This window comes from Mus caroli, unplaced genomic scaffold, assembly GCF_978045245.1.
Source record: "Mus caroli unplaced genomic scaffold, Mus_caroli_1 scaffold_7, whole genome shotgun sequence".
NCBI classification, from domain to species: Eukaryota; Metazoa; Chordata; class Mammalia; order Rodentia; family Muridae; genus Mus; species Mus caroli.
Window position 1 is genome coordinate 3,459,203 of NW_028227262.1, and position 19,223 is coordinate 3,478,425.

The following is a 19,223-nucleotide window of genomic DNA, read 5'->3' on the forward strand; positions in this document are numbered from 1 at the left end:
ATGGTATCCACACAGAAGGCCTGGTTAAATGTTGTCCATGAAGTGATGACATGAACAGGGAGAATGTGTCTGTAGCTTGTTGTTCTTCTATAAACAGCCCCAGCCCTCATGGAAAGTACTACATAAAAGATTTACAAATTTCTTCCTGTCATAGAAAGCAGGATTCCAGCCCTTTCATATATGAATATATAATTCTGGCATTTGTTTGTCTTTGGCTTGAATGTCTTAAACACAATGACTGCGCCCATCTCAGAACTCAATGTGAACACTTGGAAGCCACTGCTCCTGTCAACCCCAACCCACTTCCATATATCTCTAGAGAACAGAAACATATGCACCCAGATATGGGTCAAGGGTCATGCAATGCCCCCACTGCAAACAAGCAAAGCAAGTCTTTTTATTTTTCATACTAATATGGCCAAGTCCCATTCAGGCAGAAATGCATCCTGTCTTTTACATTATCCAACTAAAATGTATTGACCATTTTGAGAATTTAGTTTAGTCTGTTACTCTCTGGCATGTCCACTTTATAAATAGTTTTTCTGCCTATTTTTTGTAACTCATCTTAGTTGGGAAATGACATGTGAACCATATGTCTGTGTCATATAATTTATCCTTGTGAAGAGATGATTTTTAGTTCTAGTTTTGTAGAATCTCTTTCTACATCACATTGATGGACCAGGGTAGGTGAGTTGACATAGGCATTTGTGTAAATTTGAACAGGGTCACTCAAAAGTCGTCCAGAGGAAGGGTTTGACATTGCTTTTCCAGACACACATTCTTACCTTGGCTGTGCATTCAACTTGTCAGACACTGGACCTTTGTCATGGATCCATTGCTTTTTCAGCAGTTTTCTCTAGTATCTGACTTGCTCTTGAGCAGTCATTACGAAGTCTCCATCATATCTCAGCTCTACTGAGTGAGAATGGAAATGGCTGACCAGTAAAATAAGGCTTCCACTTGACGTCTGCTGAAGCTGTTGGCACGAAGGTGAAAGGGGTTTGAGGTGATTGATAATTGAGATTATTACTGATTATTGAGATTATTATTGATTATCAAGAGGATGGACAGTTATCTGGGGAAATGTAGGAAAAGATTCTGCCTATAGTGGCTGGCTGTGTTGTTGGTATGATTGGACCATCACAACATGACATGCAGTAATTACCAGTTTTTCTTTTTTTTCTTTTTTTCTTTTTTTTTTTTTTTTGGTTTTTTTCGAGACAGGGTTTCTCTGTATAGCTCTGGCTGTCCTGGAACTCACTTTGTAGACCAGGCTGGCCTCGAACTTACCTGCATTGATTCAGACTTTAGGACATTGATGGAAAAGATTTCATACTCTCTCAAGTTTGATAAGATATATATGTGTGCATGTATATAATGTACATAAAAATCAAGTATTACAAAGACTACCCTATCTTCGAAAGGCATAAATATAGAAACATTGTCATAGGTATCTGAGGAGCATTTGAAGAGTCATGGCAGTAATCGCTGTGAATGTTTGGCGTTATCTAGCCTATGAAGGGGTCTGTGAGACCTTGGATGGCAGTTTTTCAGAAACTGTTGGGCTTCCCATGGCAAGAACTAGTTAATCCAGGAATAAGGAAGAGCCAGGTTTACACTCAGTCTGTGTTGCTGGCATTCTCTGCTCTGAGAGCCTCAAGGGAACCAGTTGTGTGTGTGCTTGTTTAGATGTGCATTTGTGAACTACCTGAAAACCAACGCAGGAGGTCACAGAGAAATGAAGTCAAAGACTTGGGAATATTGTGTCTTGTTCTGTAAATGAGCTTGAAGCACTAAAATCCTACCTTCTTCCCCCCACTTTAGCTATGTAATAAAATCGTGTTCCTGGTGAGTTTTGTGGGAAACCGAGGCACATTCACCAGAGGCTACCGAGCAGTCATTCTGGACATGGCCTTTCTTTATCATGTGGCCTATGTCTTGGTTTGCATGCTTGGCCTCTTTGTCCACGAGTTCTTCTACAGCTTCCTGGTGAGTACTGCCTTATAGATGATCATTGCCAAGCCCGGGATGCAGCCTCGGACACCTTAGCCTTTGGCATTTTGTTAGTTTTTTAAGCAAGCATAAGTTATGCTATTTTTGGAATTTCTTAGGAGAAGTATGTATCATCATTTTTAGCCTTTTTTTGGGTGGGGAAGCACATAGGTGGTGGAGTTTGATTTCCCTATGAGAAGCAATCAGCCTCCCTCGCTCTTCTCTTGACCCAGGCTTCATAACATGAGCTGCTTTGGATTTTTAGCCAGGTACTAAATCCTTTAATTCACTGATTATCTGGGTGCATGGGAGACAAATAAGGATGTGTTATATTTTGTGTATAATATCAAATGTTACATTAATCATTACAATGACAGGCAAGCAAAATGAAAAGGAACGAAAGCTAACCTAGCAAAATATCAAGCTGTTTAAGTCACCATTGATAGCTTCTGTCATTATTAGCTTGTGTCATCATTATGTCATCATTGTTTTAGCTTATGTCATCATCATTAGCTTAAGCTTAGCTGTGCATATTTAAATCTTTAGACAGTTTTCTTTTCAGATTCTTTTGTTTTTTTTTCTGAGATGACTTGCTTCACTATGTAGCCCAGGCTGGCCTCTAGCTCCCAATCCTGCCTCAGTCTCCTCAATGTTGGGCTAGTGCCTGTGCATGACCACACCCAATTTCACATCCTTCTCATCATCCCCAAATGCCATTTCCATTTTTCATTTACTTCCCTGTAGTCATGAATGAGGAAAGGAGTTGGTATGAAAATGCAGTAAAGCTTGAATTTGTGAGGGATGTTTGGGTGTCAGTCCTCGCCCGCCCCCTTGTCTGAGGCGGAGTTTCTTGTTTCGTCACTATGGACACCATGTGCTCTGGCCACTGATGAGTTAAAATAAAACCCCCTCATGTCAACCGAAGTGGTAAAAAAACACGGGAGAAGCCAGAACATTGACAGTTTTAAGGTTGCATTTACGGTAATTAATTCATCTTTATCAAAGAATATTGACTTCGACTCTGACAATAGCTGCACTTCCCCAGAGAGAAACAGATAGCAAAGTAGTGACTTTTTAAAGAACGTCACTCATCAAATGCTGTGTCCCAAACACAGGCTGTGTAAAGCAGTGATTGACAGTGGGAAGTAATTGCGTAACACAGCAAACTAAGAGCTTGAGGAGGAAACGCAGTGCCTCACTGACCTGGCCAGCCTGACCACAGGTTCTAGCTATCATCTCCAGAAAGCAAGACATGAGTCCCCAGCCTCTCAGTCTTGAAGATAGGATTAATTCCAAACATTCTGAAAATGAATATAGCTTTATTTCTTTTAACTAGATCTCATTCACTTGCTAATTCGTAATTTCAGTTTTTTAATGTAGCAATATATAATAAAATGGTTCTCAACACTGGCTGCAGACAGAAGCCATGTGCTTGAGTTTTGATTAGTGAGTAGATTGCCTCCCATTAAAGACGGATAATAAAGGGTTAGAGGAAGGGAATTGGCAAAACTGTTACTTTTTTGTTTGTGGCTCTGCTTTCAAAGGTATAAACGGACACGGGTTTGTATCCTCATTTGTTTATCCTTTTAGTAAGGAAGAGGGTCCGCATTTCCCAAATATTTTAGATTCAGATATTTTCTATGGCACAGGCTCATAAAATTTCTCTTCGTTTCACTTTCAGCTCCTTGAATGAACAGTAAATTTAATGAATTTGCCAACTGTCCATAAACTACATGGGCCTAAGATTATAAATTCTCTAAATTCAAAGGAGATTGAGTGTGCAGTTCTGCAGGGTCCCAGCAAAGCGTGTAACACCGATTATGAAGCCAACGTATGCACATTACATGCTACCAGAGCTGTCTTCACTGAAACTGTACCTTCTTGTTTTCCAGCTCAGTGGTTGGTGGGCTGTGACCCCCGCATATCAGATATTTACATTACGATTCATAACAGTAGCAAAATTACAGTTATAAAGCAGCAACTGGATAATTTTATGGTTGGGGTCACCACCCCATGAGGAGCTGTATTAAAGGGTCACAGCATTAGGAAGGTTGAGAACCACTGTTCTAACTCAACTCTTTGGGTTTATTGTAAAATGTTATTTGTTTGAAGGTTATTTTTTAAATTATTATTATTTCTGTAGCTTTTCGATTTGGTATATAGAGAAGAGACCCTGCTGAACGTCATCAAAAGCGTCACACGGAACGGCCGCTCCATCATCCTGACCGCGGTCTTGGCTCTTATCTTGGTCTACCTGTTCTCCATCATCGGCTTCCTTTTCTTAAAGGACGACTTCACCATGGAGGTGGACAGACTGAAAAACAGAACTCCAGTCACAGGTAGCCTCCCTAAGCTCAGAGCTCTTCCCTGCCGTTGTAACTTGTCCACCCCTTGTTGGTGGGATTTCGGACAATCTGAGATAAAGTTTTCACTTTTGAATTCTGGTCTTGTTTACCGCTGCTGTGGTTTGAGGGCCGGGCGTCCTCCTCACCTCCCGGGTTTGAACATCTGGTCCGCACGTGCTGGCCCTGACTTAGCCTGTGGAGCCTTGCAGAGGAAGTGATTGACTGGGGTGGGCCCTGCGGTTGGGTAGTCTGGCCTCACTTCCGGTCTGCTGTCCACTTCCTGGCAGCTACCACACTGTGACCGGCTGCCTCTGTGCTGCCTTGGCTGCTGCCTTGTGGCTCTGTATCACTTTGTACTGTTAGCCAAAATAAACTGCTCGTTTCTTCCTCCAGTTGCTCATTGTTAGGTGTTTGATCCCAGCAATGATTAAAGTAACTAATACAGCATGTAAGAGCCGAGGATTTGAAATACTTTAGCCTGCACACTATCAAGAGTGGTTGGGAAATACTCAGGAGACATCATCTGTGCTCCATCTTACAGGGTTTCGTAATGCTGAGTGTACAGCAGGAGGCAGCGGCAGCTTTGCTGCAGGAGACTCGAGGATTCTCTTGTTCCTCTTCTTTCCGTTTCCCCAAAGGACCTCAGAGCTGCCACTCGACCATTATCCCACAGGCATTGCATTATATTCAAATAACTTAAAATGATAAATGCTTTGATAAATGGTGATCATCAGGCAGTACTAAGTGTGTTTGAGCAGATGAACATCAGAGCTGTGCTTAAAGGACCCCAGTCTTCAGTGATGTTTGCCACCAGATCGCTTAGACAGCACCCAGTGTTCTCACTGAGAGGCCTTGGCACGAGGAGCTGGCCTCCCCTGTTGTCACTGTTCTTTGCTTCTCACCTGGCATATATGCCCTTGTTGCTGGACTAATCCCTTTCTTAACCTTTCCCCTGGTTTGCTTGATAGAAACCATGATTGTGCTGTTTTCTTGCTTTCACGAACTACTGTTTATAGAGATGGGAAATCACAAAAAGACATCACTTTCTCTCTCAAACCATTGAGATTTAATTAGTGGAAACATATGCAGTGTCCTGTCTTTCCTTTAGCACGTAATCCTTAATTACAAAATTGACAGTGTATGGTAATGTCTTTAATAAGATTATGGAATGACTAAGCAGGGGCTGGTCATGTATTAGTGAGTCTAAATGGCCTGCACAAGCCGCAGAAACATCAGCTTTATGCATTTTAAACTACAACACTGGGAGATACTCTTGAACTCCACGCCGAGTATTAATTAGACTTAGTTCTTGGGAATGTGAATGCTGTTGTTGCTTCATAGGCTTTCTCTAGAGTTTCACACGCATGCTGCCAGCTTTCCATCTCTTGTAACAAAAAGCCCAAGAAAATAACTTTAATACAAGGAAATGACTTATTTTGGCAGCTCATGTTTTCAGTTAATGGTCATTTAGCCTCAACACCTGAGACCTATGGCGAGACAGAATATTGTGGTTGATCGAAGATTCTCACCTGTGGTGACTTTGAGGAAGAGGGAGAAGGAGAAGGTTCCTGACACCCCTTCAAGGATACAGCCAGAGCGACCCCTCACTCCACACTAGGCCTCACCTCTCAAAAGATCTGATAGCTCCCTTGGATGGTGACCTAGGCCTCGTTTTTTTATGGCCTTTGAGGGACACTGAAGTCGCAAATCATTATTACATTCCACTTCCTGTGTGTGGAGGAAAGGCGCCTTTGTAAGGCCCAGATCTCGGTTCTTTCTAAACTCCTTAGGAACCGTCTAACCTCAGCACTGTACGAGCCTCAAATTTTAATTCCTTGCTAGATTAGAGGCCTGGCCACAGTTTTGTTCAGTGGAGAAACAGAGCATTAAAACTTACAGAACAAAAATGTACAGTAGGGGCTGTTTTTCCAATTCTATGGTGACTATTTTACGTTCTTGGATGATGAAGTAGGTGCTTTATTATGAATGTACATTCTTTAGAAACAGGAAAAATGCAGTATAAAACACTAAAGCTAAAATTTCAAGCTCTTTCTTTACTGAAAATACATATGCATAATTTTATAGAAATCAGTCAAAGAAAACTTTTGTAAGTACTATGAAAGTGCAGCACATAGGGACAGCCAGCAGACTTAAATCCCTTATGCTCCATGGGTTGGAATAGTTTGTTTCATAGCTTAAGAGCCTAGAAAAAAAATCTTGGTTGCCATATTTTAAATTTCATTTCTAACACATCGTAATAGCATCTGTCTTAATAGCATCTGCTTTCTGTTGCTATAACAGATTACCGGAGACCTTGTGGCTTATAAAGAATAGATGGTGGTGCACACCTTTAATCCCAGCACTCGGGAGGCAGAGGCAGGCGGATTTCTGAGTTCGAGGCCAGCCTGGTCTACAAAGTTCCAGGACAGCCAGGGCTATACAGAGAAACCCTGTCTCAAAAAACCAAAAAAAAAAAAAAAAAAAAAAGAATAGCTGTTTATTTAGTTCATGGTTCCAGAAGCTGGGGGGAAGTCTAAAAGCATAGCACTTTAATCTACTTGGCATCTGAAAAGACTGTTCTGGTGATGATGACAGCATGGGGTGGGCATACACACACTCACACACACACACACACACAAACATGCGCACACGTGCCAGTGAGCAGAGGCCAGCTAGACTTTATGATGAACCCACGATAAGCCAGTAAGGCACGAGTGCGTGAATCCAAGCATGAGGAGAGAGCCCCCATGTCTTGTCACCCCTTAAAGGCTGCCCCTGATTCTACCCCCAGATACTTCACAACCAGGCTTCCACAACTGTGTTTTGGTGGAAGTATCTGGACTACACTGGATCTCGGTTGGCACATGGCTTCTTTATTCTTTGCCTTTTGGGCACTGTCGCTCACAAAGCTGCTCAGCTTTGTGAAATTATTGAGGCTAGCACACTCCAGCAGTGGGAGCCATTTGGGTTGCAGATCAGAAACCCCACAGACGGGGAGGTGGCGAGTCAGAGCTGGGCTGTATGTAAGTGCCTCGGAGAGCTGGGGAGAGTGGAGGACACGTGCCTCGAAGGTACCCACAGGTATCCTTGGAGATTTAGGAGTGTGTGGATCTCTCCTCTGGACCTACCATCTGCTGCTAAGTAGTCAGGAAGCTGCCACTCCAGCACGGCCAGAGCAGTGTCATGGGAAAGCACATGGAAGGAAAGGTCCCTTGACAAATGAAGTACACAGCACTTGTCACACCTGCCCCTCCCCCATTCTCATCTACCCAGAGTCAAGAGAACTTGCCTTCCTGGCTTTTCCACCTATGATTTCCCTCCTCCCAATCCCAAACTGACATTCCAACCACAGCTCTGAAGACCCACACCACCTGTGGGTTGCTTGGCGGAGAACACTGGACTAGAGGCTTGTGAGACTCAGCCTGGTATGTCCATTGGTGCCCTTCGGTCCTATGAATCCCACCCCGGTAACCCCCTGGGTTCCCTGCTTCATATTCATGTTCATAAACCCTGTGGCTGCATTATGAGTCCTTCTGCAAAAAGCTCTTTTCTTTCTCCTCTAGGTCTTGCGTCCCCCTCTTCGACTGTATTATTTTGTGTTAACTTTTCTCCATCTGTCAGCTCCTGTTACATCTCTGCTTTTTCATATCCTGTCAGTTCTCCAAAGCCTTGGACTCTGAGCTGTCAGAGCCTGTATCAAGCACTAAGGGAATGCCACCAGGGGACACTCAGAACTCCATCTCTGTCCCTCTCTGACCACCAGCGGTGCGCTCTTGCCCATATCACTGCCAATGATAACACTCTTTCTCTATGATGTCGCAGCACAATGTATGGCAGCTGCTGCCTCCCTAGCCTTCCCATTCCTCACATCTCCTTGTGACCCCAGCTCATGTTTGTAACTTTTCCTTCAATCCTCTCAGTGTATGAGTCGAACTTTCAAGTCAAACTTTGTTTAGTACAAATCGAAAGGTCATTATCTTCTCGCCAGAGAAGCCACTGAAAGAGGGGTTCCTGGGGACTCAGGAAGAACAGGGACCTGGAGTCTTTTATCCTTGGGCTGTTTGAAGCCTTTTTTTCTCTGGGGCCATACTTCATAGAGAGAACTGCCCACCCAAGGTCCTTTCCTCAGCCACAGGGCTGGTAGTGTGAGCTACAGAATGCTCACTGCCCTGGGGAGGGAACAGTCCTGGCATTCCGGTCAGAACCTTGAACCCAGAACCCTGAATACACCTGGCCATAGAAATATTAGTACTGGTGGAGGCTTAGGTCAATGGTATTATTACTACTTTATCACAGCCACTAAAAGAATGGAGCTTTTTGCACATTGGCGATGGATCTATTCCTTATTTATAAAATTGCTTTAGCAGGCAAAACTGTGCTCAGATCTCCAGGCTAACGTTACCAAAATGAAGTTCAGTTGAATACCCTGGACTCATATGCCACTGTGGCTACGTTCATTTGGTCACGTATGGACATGCTCTATGTTCTTCCAGGTAATCACGGGGTTCCCACTATGACCTTATCTTCCATGATGGAAACCTGCCAGAAGGAAAACTGCTCACCCACGATCCCCTCTTCCAACACAGGTATGTACTGGAAACCAGTTTCTTTGGTGCACAATAAGGTATGTTGTTGTGTTTGTGAGAGTTGATCTTGGAATTTCATGTGCTGAACTAGAAGAACAGAAGGTAAATGACCAACATAATTCAAGCTAGAGAAAGGATAGCTCTACACTTGTTATTCTGAACTCTCCTGCTCCCCACAATGTTTCTGTTCACCTGAATCTGATAGATTCATTGTATGTAATGTGCTGTCCCAAACAGCAGCCCACGTGAAGGGGTTTTCTTCTGATTACTTGACTTCTAACAAGGGATGAGAAAAACATGAGTTCTGCACTCTAGAAACTTGGCTATAACCCTGACCTGTCACATTTTCAGCTTATGGTGTCCATGTTTTCAGAACTATGTCTAGATAGCTGATTGACAGAAAAATGAATGAACAAAGTCTCCTTCCCTTCTGAGGAGCAAACAGACACATAAAAATAACTTTGGCTCTAAACTGTTATCTTAAGATGTAGCAAGATGGGCTGGAGAGATGGCTCAGTGGTTGAGAGCACTGACTGCTCTTCCAGAGGTCCTGAGTTCAATTCTCAGCAGCCACATGGTGACTCACAACCATCTGTAAGGAGATCTGATGCCCTCTTCTGGTGTGTCTAAAGACAGCAACAGTGTATTCATGCATATAAATAAACAAATCTTACCAAAAAAAGATGTAGCAAGAATCTGGGAACATGGCATGTATGATGTTTCCAAAATTATAGGAAAAAATAATGTATCTCTGGAAGTGGGGAATGAAATTGGAACCAGGTCTTTAACTGGAGGTAAGGACAGGGCAAGTGCTCTACCCATGCACTACAGCCAGCCTTGAAGACTGCAGATATTTATGTAACTTAAAAGTTGACATAGCTAAAGAAGAGTGGAGTCAGATGATGGCAAAATGGACTCAGAGCAGATGAGGCAAATGAAGTCATAGGCTGTGAGAGGATACAATGTGCTTGCTCAAGGATACTTGCAGGCTCACACTGATGTAGCACCTTCTCTCCTAGGATACAATGTGCTTGCTCAAGGATGCTTGCAGGCTCACGCTGATGTAGCACCTTCCTCTAGGATGCAGTGTGTTAGCTCAAGAATGCCTTCAGGCTCATACTAATATAGCACCTTCTCTAATAGGATGCAGCCTGCTTGTTTAAGGATGCTTACTTACAGGCTCACAGTGATGTAGCGCCCTCTACCCTGGTCACGTTTGCCTTGAGATGTTGGATTGTTGGTCAGGGATGAGTTGTCCCTTCCACTTACTAAATACCTCATGATGTCTGACCTAGAGAGAGAATTGAACACTTTTATTTGTTCCATCCAGTGCTCAACAGGTATGGGTACTTGAAATGCTTCCAGCGAGCTCCTTTTACCATACTTCCTGTCAACGCTCAGTAAGATCCAGCTCTTCTTGGCTTACATGGTGTTACCGAGCACCCACTCTCTAAAGCTGTATAACATGTTCCCTGGTTTAAACACCTCAGATCTCTCCATCTTTCTCCACAAATCACAGCAGAGGCTCTTGACCTCTTACTCCTGGGCAAACTGCTGATCCCTGCTTTAAGATTTACATTTGTTTGTTTTCTATTTCCATATATGGCATATGTGTGAGCATATGCAGAGGCCGGAAGAGAGTGTCACATGCCTTGACTTGGAGTTACAGGCAGTTGTGAACTGCTTGCGGAGCGTGGTAGGAATTGAACCCAGATCTTCGGCAATGACAGTATGTGCCCTTAACCACTGAGCCATCTCTCCCAGCCCACCTCACACTTTTGATCTGCATTTGGCTGACTGTTGGCAAAAATGATATTCTTTGATGATGGTCTAACTGATATTCAACAAATATCTGCCGTGGGCTCAGACGTTAGGGAGTTTGGGATCTCACAGATGAAGCCATACATTTATTTCTATGTATCTCTACCAACCCATGATGTGGGGGTATAACAGATCCTTCTGTGAGTATATTAGGACCCACTGGTCTCCAGGTTTCAGCATCCTTCCATTGTGTTGAACCCTTATTCTGTTCTTCCCTGCCAGGTCATCTTGGCTTTGGCAAGCCCCAGGTCCGAGTGTAGAGAACCCCACTCACCATTGTCCTCCCTCAGCTCTTGACCTAGGATTGTTCCACCATCCCTAACTTGTTGAAGGAAGAGATACAACACAAGGCAGGAGTGACCCAAAGACCCCAGGAAGCTTCATCTACATCCTTACACGTTAAACACAGTCCAGCTTCTGCTCTGGCTGTTTCCACAGAGATGCTGGGAATACTGCAAAGGAAATCTGGAAACACTCGGATGGTCACTGTCCTGTTTTATGAAATTCTTCAGCTACCTAGAAATATGTCATAAATGGGACTGGACAAGTGGCTCAGTCAGTAGAGCACTCGCTGTGCAAGCATGAGGTTATGATTTCAATTCCCAGCTAGGAGTAACTGAGACAGACAATCACGATTGGCCTCTAGTTTCCACACTCATGATACACACACACACACAGAGAGAGAGAGAGAGAGAGAGGGAGGGAGGGAGAGGTCTCTAATAAACTGTCATTCAATGTGTGTTCTCTTTCTATATATTTTTTTAATCAGAAAACTCCCTGTGAAAGCTTACTAGCCAGGGAACACAGTGCCAGCTTGTCCCCAGTTCCAGGTCTGTCTGTGCTGCTGCCCCCTGCCTAGTATCCTGTCAAGGACCCACTTGAGTATCTCCTGGTTGCATCAGAGTTATTTGTCAGCAGTTTTCAGAGTCTGTCTCCATCTCAGGTCCCTGTACCTTCCTTTTCTAAGGACAAATAGGCACAGTTTTTCACCCCAAATGCAGCTCCCTCCCCCCAGGTCTCTGTCATTTGGGGTACAGAGGTGGTAGCACTGTGTGAATCTTGTAGAGAAAGATGCCAGAGTAGGGAGGAAACGTGGGGGCTGAGTTCTGGCCCAGGAGGTGTTGGAGACAGTACTGAAGCTAGAGGGGTAGGGTGAGCTTTCCTAATGGGGAAAACCCCCAACCTGACCAAAAAACATGGAAAGGCCACACCAATATCCATATGCATTGACATTCGTATTAAAACTGATTTAAATGAAATTTCCTTGGGAACTCTCTGAATTTGACTTTTGTTTCCATAATTTAAGGGTTCTTTTGTTGTTTGTTTGTGTTTGTTTTTTAAGTAGGTGTCTTAGTCAGGGTTTCTATTCCTGCACAAACATCATGACCAAGAAGCAAGTTGGGGAGGAAAGGGTTTATTCGGCTTACACTTCCATGCTGCTGTTCATCACCAAAGGAAGTCAGGACTGGAACTCAGACAGGTCAGGGAGCAGGAGCTGATACAGAGGCCATGGAGGGATGTTCTTTACTGGCTTGCCTCCCCTGGCTTGCTCAGCCTACTCTCTTATAGAACCCAAGACTACCAGCCCAGGGATGGTCCCACCCACAAGGGGCCTTCCCCCCTTGATCACTAATTGAGAAAATGCCTTACAGTTGGATCTCATGGAGTCATTTCCTCAACTGAAGCTCCTTTCTCTGTGATAACTCCAGCTGTGTCAAGTTGACACAAAAATAGCCAGTACAATTGACCCCTTGTCAACTTGACACACAAACACATCACTAGTAAGCCTCAACCCTTACATTCTTATTGATCTCCAAGATCTAAATAACTTTAAAAGTCCCACAGTCTTTACATATTCTTAAAATTTCAATCTCTTTAAAATATCCATCTCTTTTAAAATCCAAAGTCTTTTTACAATTAAAAGTCTCTTAACTGTGGGCTCCACTAAAACAGTTTCTTCCTTCAAGAGGGAAAATATCAGGGCACAGTCACAATCAAAGCAAAAATCAATCTCCAACCGTCCAACGTCTGGGATCCAACTCACGATCTTCTGGACTCCTCCAAGGGCTTGGGTCACTTCTCCAGCCATGCCCTTTGTAGCACACATGTCGTCCTCTGGGCTCCAGATGCCTGTACTCCACTGCTGCTGCTGCTCTTGGTGGTCATCTCCTGGTACTGGCATCTCCAAAACACTGCGTGACCCCTTCAGTCCTGGGCCTTCAATTACAACTGGGGCTGCACCTTCACCAATGGCCTTCCATGGCCTCTCACAGTGCCGAGCCTGAGCTGCTGTGTGACCCCTTCATGCCTTCAAAACCAGTACCACCTGGGTGACCCTTACACATTACCAAGTCCCACTGCAGAAGGAGTACAACCTTGCCTATCTCTGGAACACAGCCTCTTTGTGCTTTCAGAAAACACTTCCCAGAAGATGTCACCTCAACGATGCTGGTCTCTTCTTAATCACTGCTAATTTCTTAGCTCCAGCTAACCAGCATCAATAGTCCCAGTAATGCAAAGTTTTTGCTTTAGTAGTTCTGGTATCTTGTTAATCACAGCTGATTCTTCAGCCCCAGCTAACCAGAACTACAAAATCTTCACAATAAAAACAGCAATGGCCCTGAAGAGAGTCTTTAATTTTCCCTCTGAAATTTCACAACCCAGGCCTCCATCCTCTGCACTGTTCTCAACATTATCTTCCAAGCTCCTACACAGAATTCGACAGAGCTCTTAACAACGAATGGATCTTCTGGCCCAAAGTTCCAAAGTCCTTCCACAGTCCTCCCCAAAACATGGTCAGGTTGTCACAGGAATACCCCACTCTGCTGGTACCAATTTGTCTTAGTCAGGGTTTCTATTCCTGCACAAACATCATGACCAAGAAGCAAGTTGGGGAGGAAAGGGTTTATTCGGCTTACACTTCCATGCTGCTGTTCATCACCAAAGGAAGTCAGGACTGGAACTCAGACAGGTCAGGGAGCAGGAGCTGATACAGAGGCCATGGAGGGATGTTCTTTACTGGCTTGCCTCCCCTGGCTTGCTCAGCCTACTCTCTTATAGAACCCAAGACTACCAGCCCAGGGATGGTCCCACCCACAAGGGGCCTTTCCCCCTTGATCACTAATTGAGAAAATGCCTTACAGTTGGATCTCACGGAGTCATTTCCTCAACTGAAGCTCCTTTCTCTGTGATAACTCCAGCTGTGTCAAGTTGACACAAAAATAGCCAGTACAGTAGGGTATCACTATTTAGTCCTTGCTGTACTGAAACTCATTATGTGGATCAGGCTAGCCTTGAACTCACAGAAATCCACCTGACTCTGTATAGTGATCCGACACCCCCCACCCCCCTACCCAGTGGATTTTATCTTCTGACCTTACTTCCTTTACATTTTGCCAATATGAATAGTTTCTGTAATTTGACTAAATGTGTAGATTTAATCTTCAGGGCTTTATTTCCTCTAAATTTTAGCAATGTCTAGCTGCAGCTATTTGATTGGCAAGCCTATGGGTGTGACCTTCTGGCCTCCTTGAAATGTTGGCATGTGCTTCTAGTCGCACAAGTAGAGAGAAGCTGAAGTCTGGCCTTTGTTGCGCAATGAGTGTCACTTAGATTTAAAAATAGTGTTTCTCTGTCTAGGGCTGGGACACATTTCTAATTTGTGAACTGTGGTATGCACTTGTGAGGGCCTTGGTTTACTGTCCTGTGGCCATCGGGTGCATAGCACTAAAGGCCCAGGTGCCCAGTGTGGGTTTCAGAGGCTGGGGGTGGCTGGCAGCCAGAGCTCTGGACCCAGAAAGCTCCTGAAGATGTGGCCTAGGGCATCTTTCCAGCAGCAGAGAATTCATGTGACAACTGGCCACTAATTCCACTTGAAAGACACTCCAAAAGTCTTATATTTCATTTGCTTCAAGCCTGCTAGAATCTCAGATGAAAAGGTTTACCTAAATCCACCCAAAATTGACTTTTTCTAGTAAACACAAGCCTTCTTTAGACAATACTAAAAGTGTAATCACAGGTATTTTGTGAATCAATGCCATCTGAATGTTCAGGGGAATAAAAAGTTTGCATGTGTTTAACATTTATGACTACCAGTTTCATTCTCTTGGTACCCCACTTTAATAGAAAAAAATTGGTGATAACATAATTTGTTAAGCTAACATATGCTACGTTTTGGATTCCCATTTGGGTATCAATATTTTAAAATGCTGTTTTAGTTACAAAAACATTTAAGATCAGTGTATTCAAGATGGATCAATTATCATTAAAGTTTAATATGAGAGGGTTTTAATAACACTCAGAATTTCAATTGAATCACTCCTCCAGGACACTGTATCCACGAGAGCCACAAACTACAAATAATTTAATTACTAAAGTGTAAAATGGGACATCAATAAGTATATATGTTCAAGCATGTCTAACATTTCTAAGATGTATATTTGTGGTTTTGTGTATTCCAAGCCAGAAGATGGCATTGGATTCCCTGGGGTGGAGTTACAGGCAATCGTGCGCCACCCAGCATGGGTGCTAGGAACTGACTCTAGTCCTCTAGAAGAGCAGCAACTGTTCGGTAACCCCCGAGCATCTCCAGCCAGTGGCTAGTTGTTTTTGTTTTTTAAAAATAAACTGACCAACACCCCAGGTGAGAGAACTGCTTCTGATCTGTAGCATAGATTTTTATTCCTTTCCTCAAATGAAACCTTTTTTTTTTTTTCTAAAAAAAATCATGAATTAAGAAAAATGCTTTTCTGGTACCCTGCTGAAAATGGATAACCTCACATCACTCAAGTGTCATACTTCTTACTTGTATTAAAACCACGATTTTTCATAAGATTTAACAGCTACTCTACCTGGGTAATTGATAACTTGTATTCATTGGGCCCTAACAATACACCAAGCACTGTTCTAAGCTCGTGTGTGTGTGTGTGTGTGTGTGTGTGTGTGTGTGTTTCTGTGTGTGGATATAAGTGTGACAGCCCACTGTATCTGCAGGGAATGTCTTGGCCCTGTGATGGCCAGGCATGCTCTTCACATCCCAGTATGCCTGCAGGGAGCATCTTCACCCCTGATGGCCAGGCCTGCCCCTCTGATGCTAAGTGCAAAGGCCATGCCTTAGGATATCCAGGCTTCTGTGTGTTTGCTCATGCGCTAACCCACCTTTCCAGGGAACCTTAAGGCTCCTGTAGGCTGGAACACTTAAACCTTTATCTCTTTTTCTTCACACCAAACCCTTGCTATATAGTGTGATAATCCAGGTAGGTGTGGCATGAAAAAGACCAGCTTGTCACACAGGTGGCCACAAGGTGGCACTTACCTATGGGAGCCCTGACAGACTCAGGTCAAACAGTAAAACCTTCTAATGAAGCTCACAGAGGCTGCTGTGTGAGCCCAGCACTTCTGTGTGGCTATTATTGAGCAACATGATGGGAACAATGCTGACTTGGGCATTCTCCCACAGCAGGCCTGCCACACGGAAAGCCAGACCTCTTGCTGTGTATTTGTAGCCAACCTATTTTATAAAGTTCTATTCATCCAATTTTCTATATTTCAAAAATGTAAGTAACCCCGTGTGTCTTTGGGGTTGTTTTCTGAGACAGGGTTTCCCTGTAACTTTGGCTCTCCTGGCTGTCCAGGTCTGTAGACCAGGTTGGCCACGAACTCACAGAGATCTGCCTGCCTGGGCCTTCCAAATGCTGGGATTAAAGGCATGTGCTACCATTGCAGGATCTGTTTTGATTCTTAAGGGCAGCCATCTGATACAGAGTGAGATGAGACCTCAATGTAGTTGTTACTTACATTCTTCTTGTGGCTGGGGATGGTGAACATTTTATATGTGCTTCTTGGCAGCCAGTCCATTTTATTTCACTGTGACTAATCACATGTAGGGTGTGTGGGATTCCCTAGCTCCCTTCTTAGAGAATAAACAGCTTTATTTCCTATCGTTTCCATTTACCCACCAAACCAGCACAACTTCAGTTGGCATTTTCTACAGTACAACCAGACAGTCACCAATTAGTAAGTGAATGTATCCCATTACAGTTGTTCTTCATTTGCTTTGATTGACAGTACATCTTCTACAAAGCAACAGTAGCTATATTTCATGACCTCCTTCCCGGAGCCCAGTAACAATGTAACAGTGGCTTTCATTCTTATTTCTCTCTTGTTTCTGTCCTGTTGATCTGTCACCACCACAAGGCTGCCCCAGTACCCGTTGCTCCTTCCTCCCCAAATTCCTTCACATTTCTAAATCAGAATCAGCTTGAAGGTGAGTGCCTACACGCTATCTTGCCTGTCTCCTATTGCTGTGCTTTGTGTATGCCTGCCTGTTCCTGCATGCAGCCCTCCTGGCCAGGGGTTTTCCAGCATATTTTAAAATATGTAACTTGGACTCATGTAAAAATATCAGGATCCCTCTTCCATAGACTATAAAATAGAATCTGTTCAGAAGAGAGATGTCAGCCTTCTCCTAACAATGTGCTATACAGGCATTGGCAATGGGCCACGCAGTGAGATAACAGTTCCTTCCCCAGTGCCAGCAGGTTCTGTAATATTCTTGCCTTGACATGCAGACTGTAGCCCCAGGATCCATAGCCTAGGGTCCCTAGATGCCTCACCCCTGAGGGGAGGCTCTTTAACATTGTAACAAAATAAGCCTCTGACTTTCTACTCAGTTCTAAAGGAGAGAAGCCGGGCTCTCATGCCCAGCTGAGCAACAATCCCTGTTTCAAACAGGTTTTTGTTGTTGTTGTTGTTTTGTTTTGTTTTCTGGCAAGATCTTTCAGCATCGGGTCAAGTCTCAGGACTTTTCTGATACATTATATCTTTTCTCTCTTCTAATTCCTAAGCAGGATTTCATCTCTAATCCCAGGTGGTCCCACAAAAAAAATCTTGAAACTCACTTCAAATAATGACAGAACCATGGCGGCCCCTGTCATAAGCTCCTACTACGGGCGTTTTAACATTCCTCACGTGGTTCTTGGATAACCGTCAAATACACAACATTTTCCTCATTTTGTATGTGAGTCTGCTGAGCTCAGTGACTTGCCCGTTCATCCATCTGCATGACTTTACATGCTGGGCAGAGAGCTATGGTGACCACAGTCTCCTACACTACAGTTGGGCCCATGAGTTTTAACCTTGTCATGCTTTGCCTTCCTACCCTGTCATTTTCCACCAAGCCAAGAAGAATGAAATCTCAAGATATTATATGCATGGTGGTACCCATGTCAGTCATGCTTGGCCACATGCATGTGCTACAGATGTCACGTGACTTAGGAAACTGTGCTGTAGCCCATCAGAAGCAGATTCTCGGATGTTCACAATGGTGCGTTTTCAAAACTCTTTCATGGTTGTGTTTCTGCAGCCGGCGAGGAAGGTGAGGATGGCATAGAGAGGACATGTGATACCCTGCTCATGTGCATTGTCACGGTGCTGAACCAGGGCCTCAGGAATGGCGGCGGAGTTGGGGATGTGCTGAGACGACCCTCGAAAGATGTGAGCAAAATGGGGTTTGCTTTAAGAAGCTCGTGACTCTTTCCTTCTCACCTCCCCTCGGTCTCTCCCTTCTTGCTCTCCTTCCATTGCTTCCCTCCCCTTCCTCCCTCCCTCCCCTCTTTCCTTTCTTCCTGTATTGGGGATTGAACCTCAAAACATAATGAGACATATCCCCAGCCCACTTTATACTTTTAAACTTTAAGACTGGGAGTCTCACTACATTGGTAGCCCAGGCTGTCCTTGAAGTTGCTGTCCTCCTGCCTCAGCCTCCCTGAAAAGCTGGAATGGCACAGAGCACACAGAGCGCACAGAGCGCACAGAGCACACAGAGCACACAGAGCACACAGGGCACACAGAGCGCACAGAGCACACAGAGCACACAGAGCACACAGAGCACACAGGGCACACAGAGCACACAGGGCACACAGAGCACACAGGGCACACAGAGCACACAGGGCACACAGGGCACACAGGGCACACAGGGCACACAGGGCACACAGGGCACACAGAGCACACAGGGCACACAGGGCACACAGGGCACACAGGGCACACAGGGCACACAGAGCACACAGAGCACACAGAGCACACAGGGCACACAGAGCACACAGAGCACACAGGGCACACAGAGCACACAGAGCACACAGGGCACACAGGGCACACAGGGCACACAGGGCACACAGGGCACACAGAGCACACAGAGCACACAGAGCGCACAGAGCGCACAGGGCACACAGGGCACACAGAGCACACAGAGCACACAGAGCGCACAGGCCGGGTTTGTTTCTTCCTTACTAGTCTGGTTTTGCTTTTCAGAACTGCAGTATCATTTGCCTTAAAAGTGTAGCCGTGGCTACAAGAGCAGTCCATTGCAGTGAAATCACAGAGAACCAGAGGTGAACTGAAAGCCTAGGGATGTCAGTTAGACTCCAGTAGGAACCTTGAGTTCTGTTACAGCAACAAAATCAAGGCCATAAACTCTGCAGGC

The 19,223-nt window shown here is 44.5% G+C and overlaps 1 protein-coding gene across 1 annotated transcript in view; it reads left to right on the top strand.

Annotated features, from left to right (window-relative positions):
* The window catches only part of Itpr2 (inositol 1,4,5-trisphosphate receptor type 2), a 404,943-nt gene that overhangs the window by 336,050 nt on the left and 49,670 nt on the right, over positions 1–19,223 (top strand). The window contains exons 50-53 of the mRNA XM_085839778.1: positions 1,825–1,989; positions 4,136–4,331; positions 8,831–8,923; positions 18,108–18,238. Of these exons, the coding sequence (XP_085695904.1) occupies positions 1,825–1,989; positions 4,136–4,331; positions 8,831–8,923; positions 18,108–18,238 (585 nt within the window). The remainder of the gene's footprint in view (positions 1–1,824; positions 1,990–4,135; positions 4,332–8,830; positions 8,924–18,107; positions 18,239–19,223) is intronic.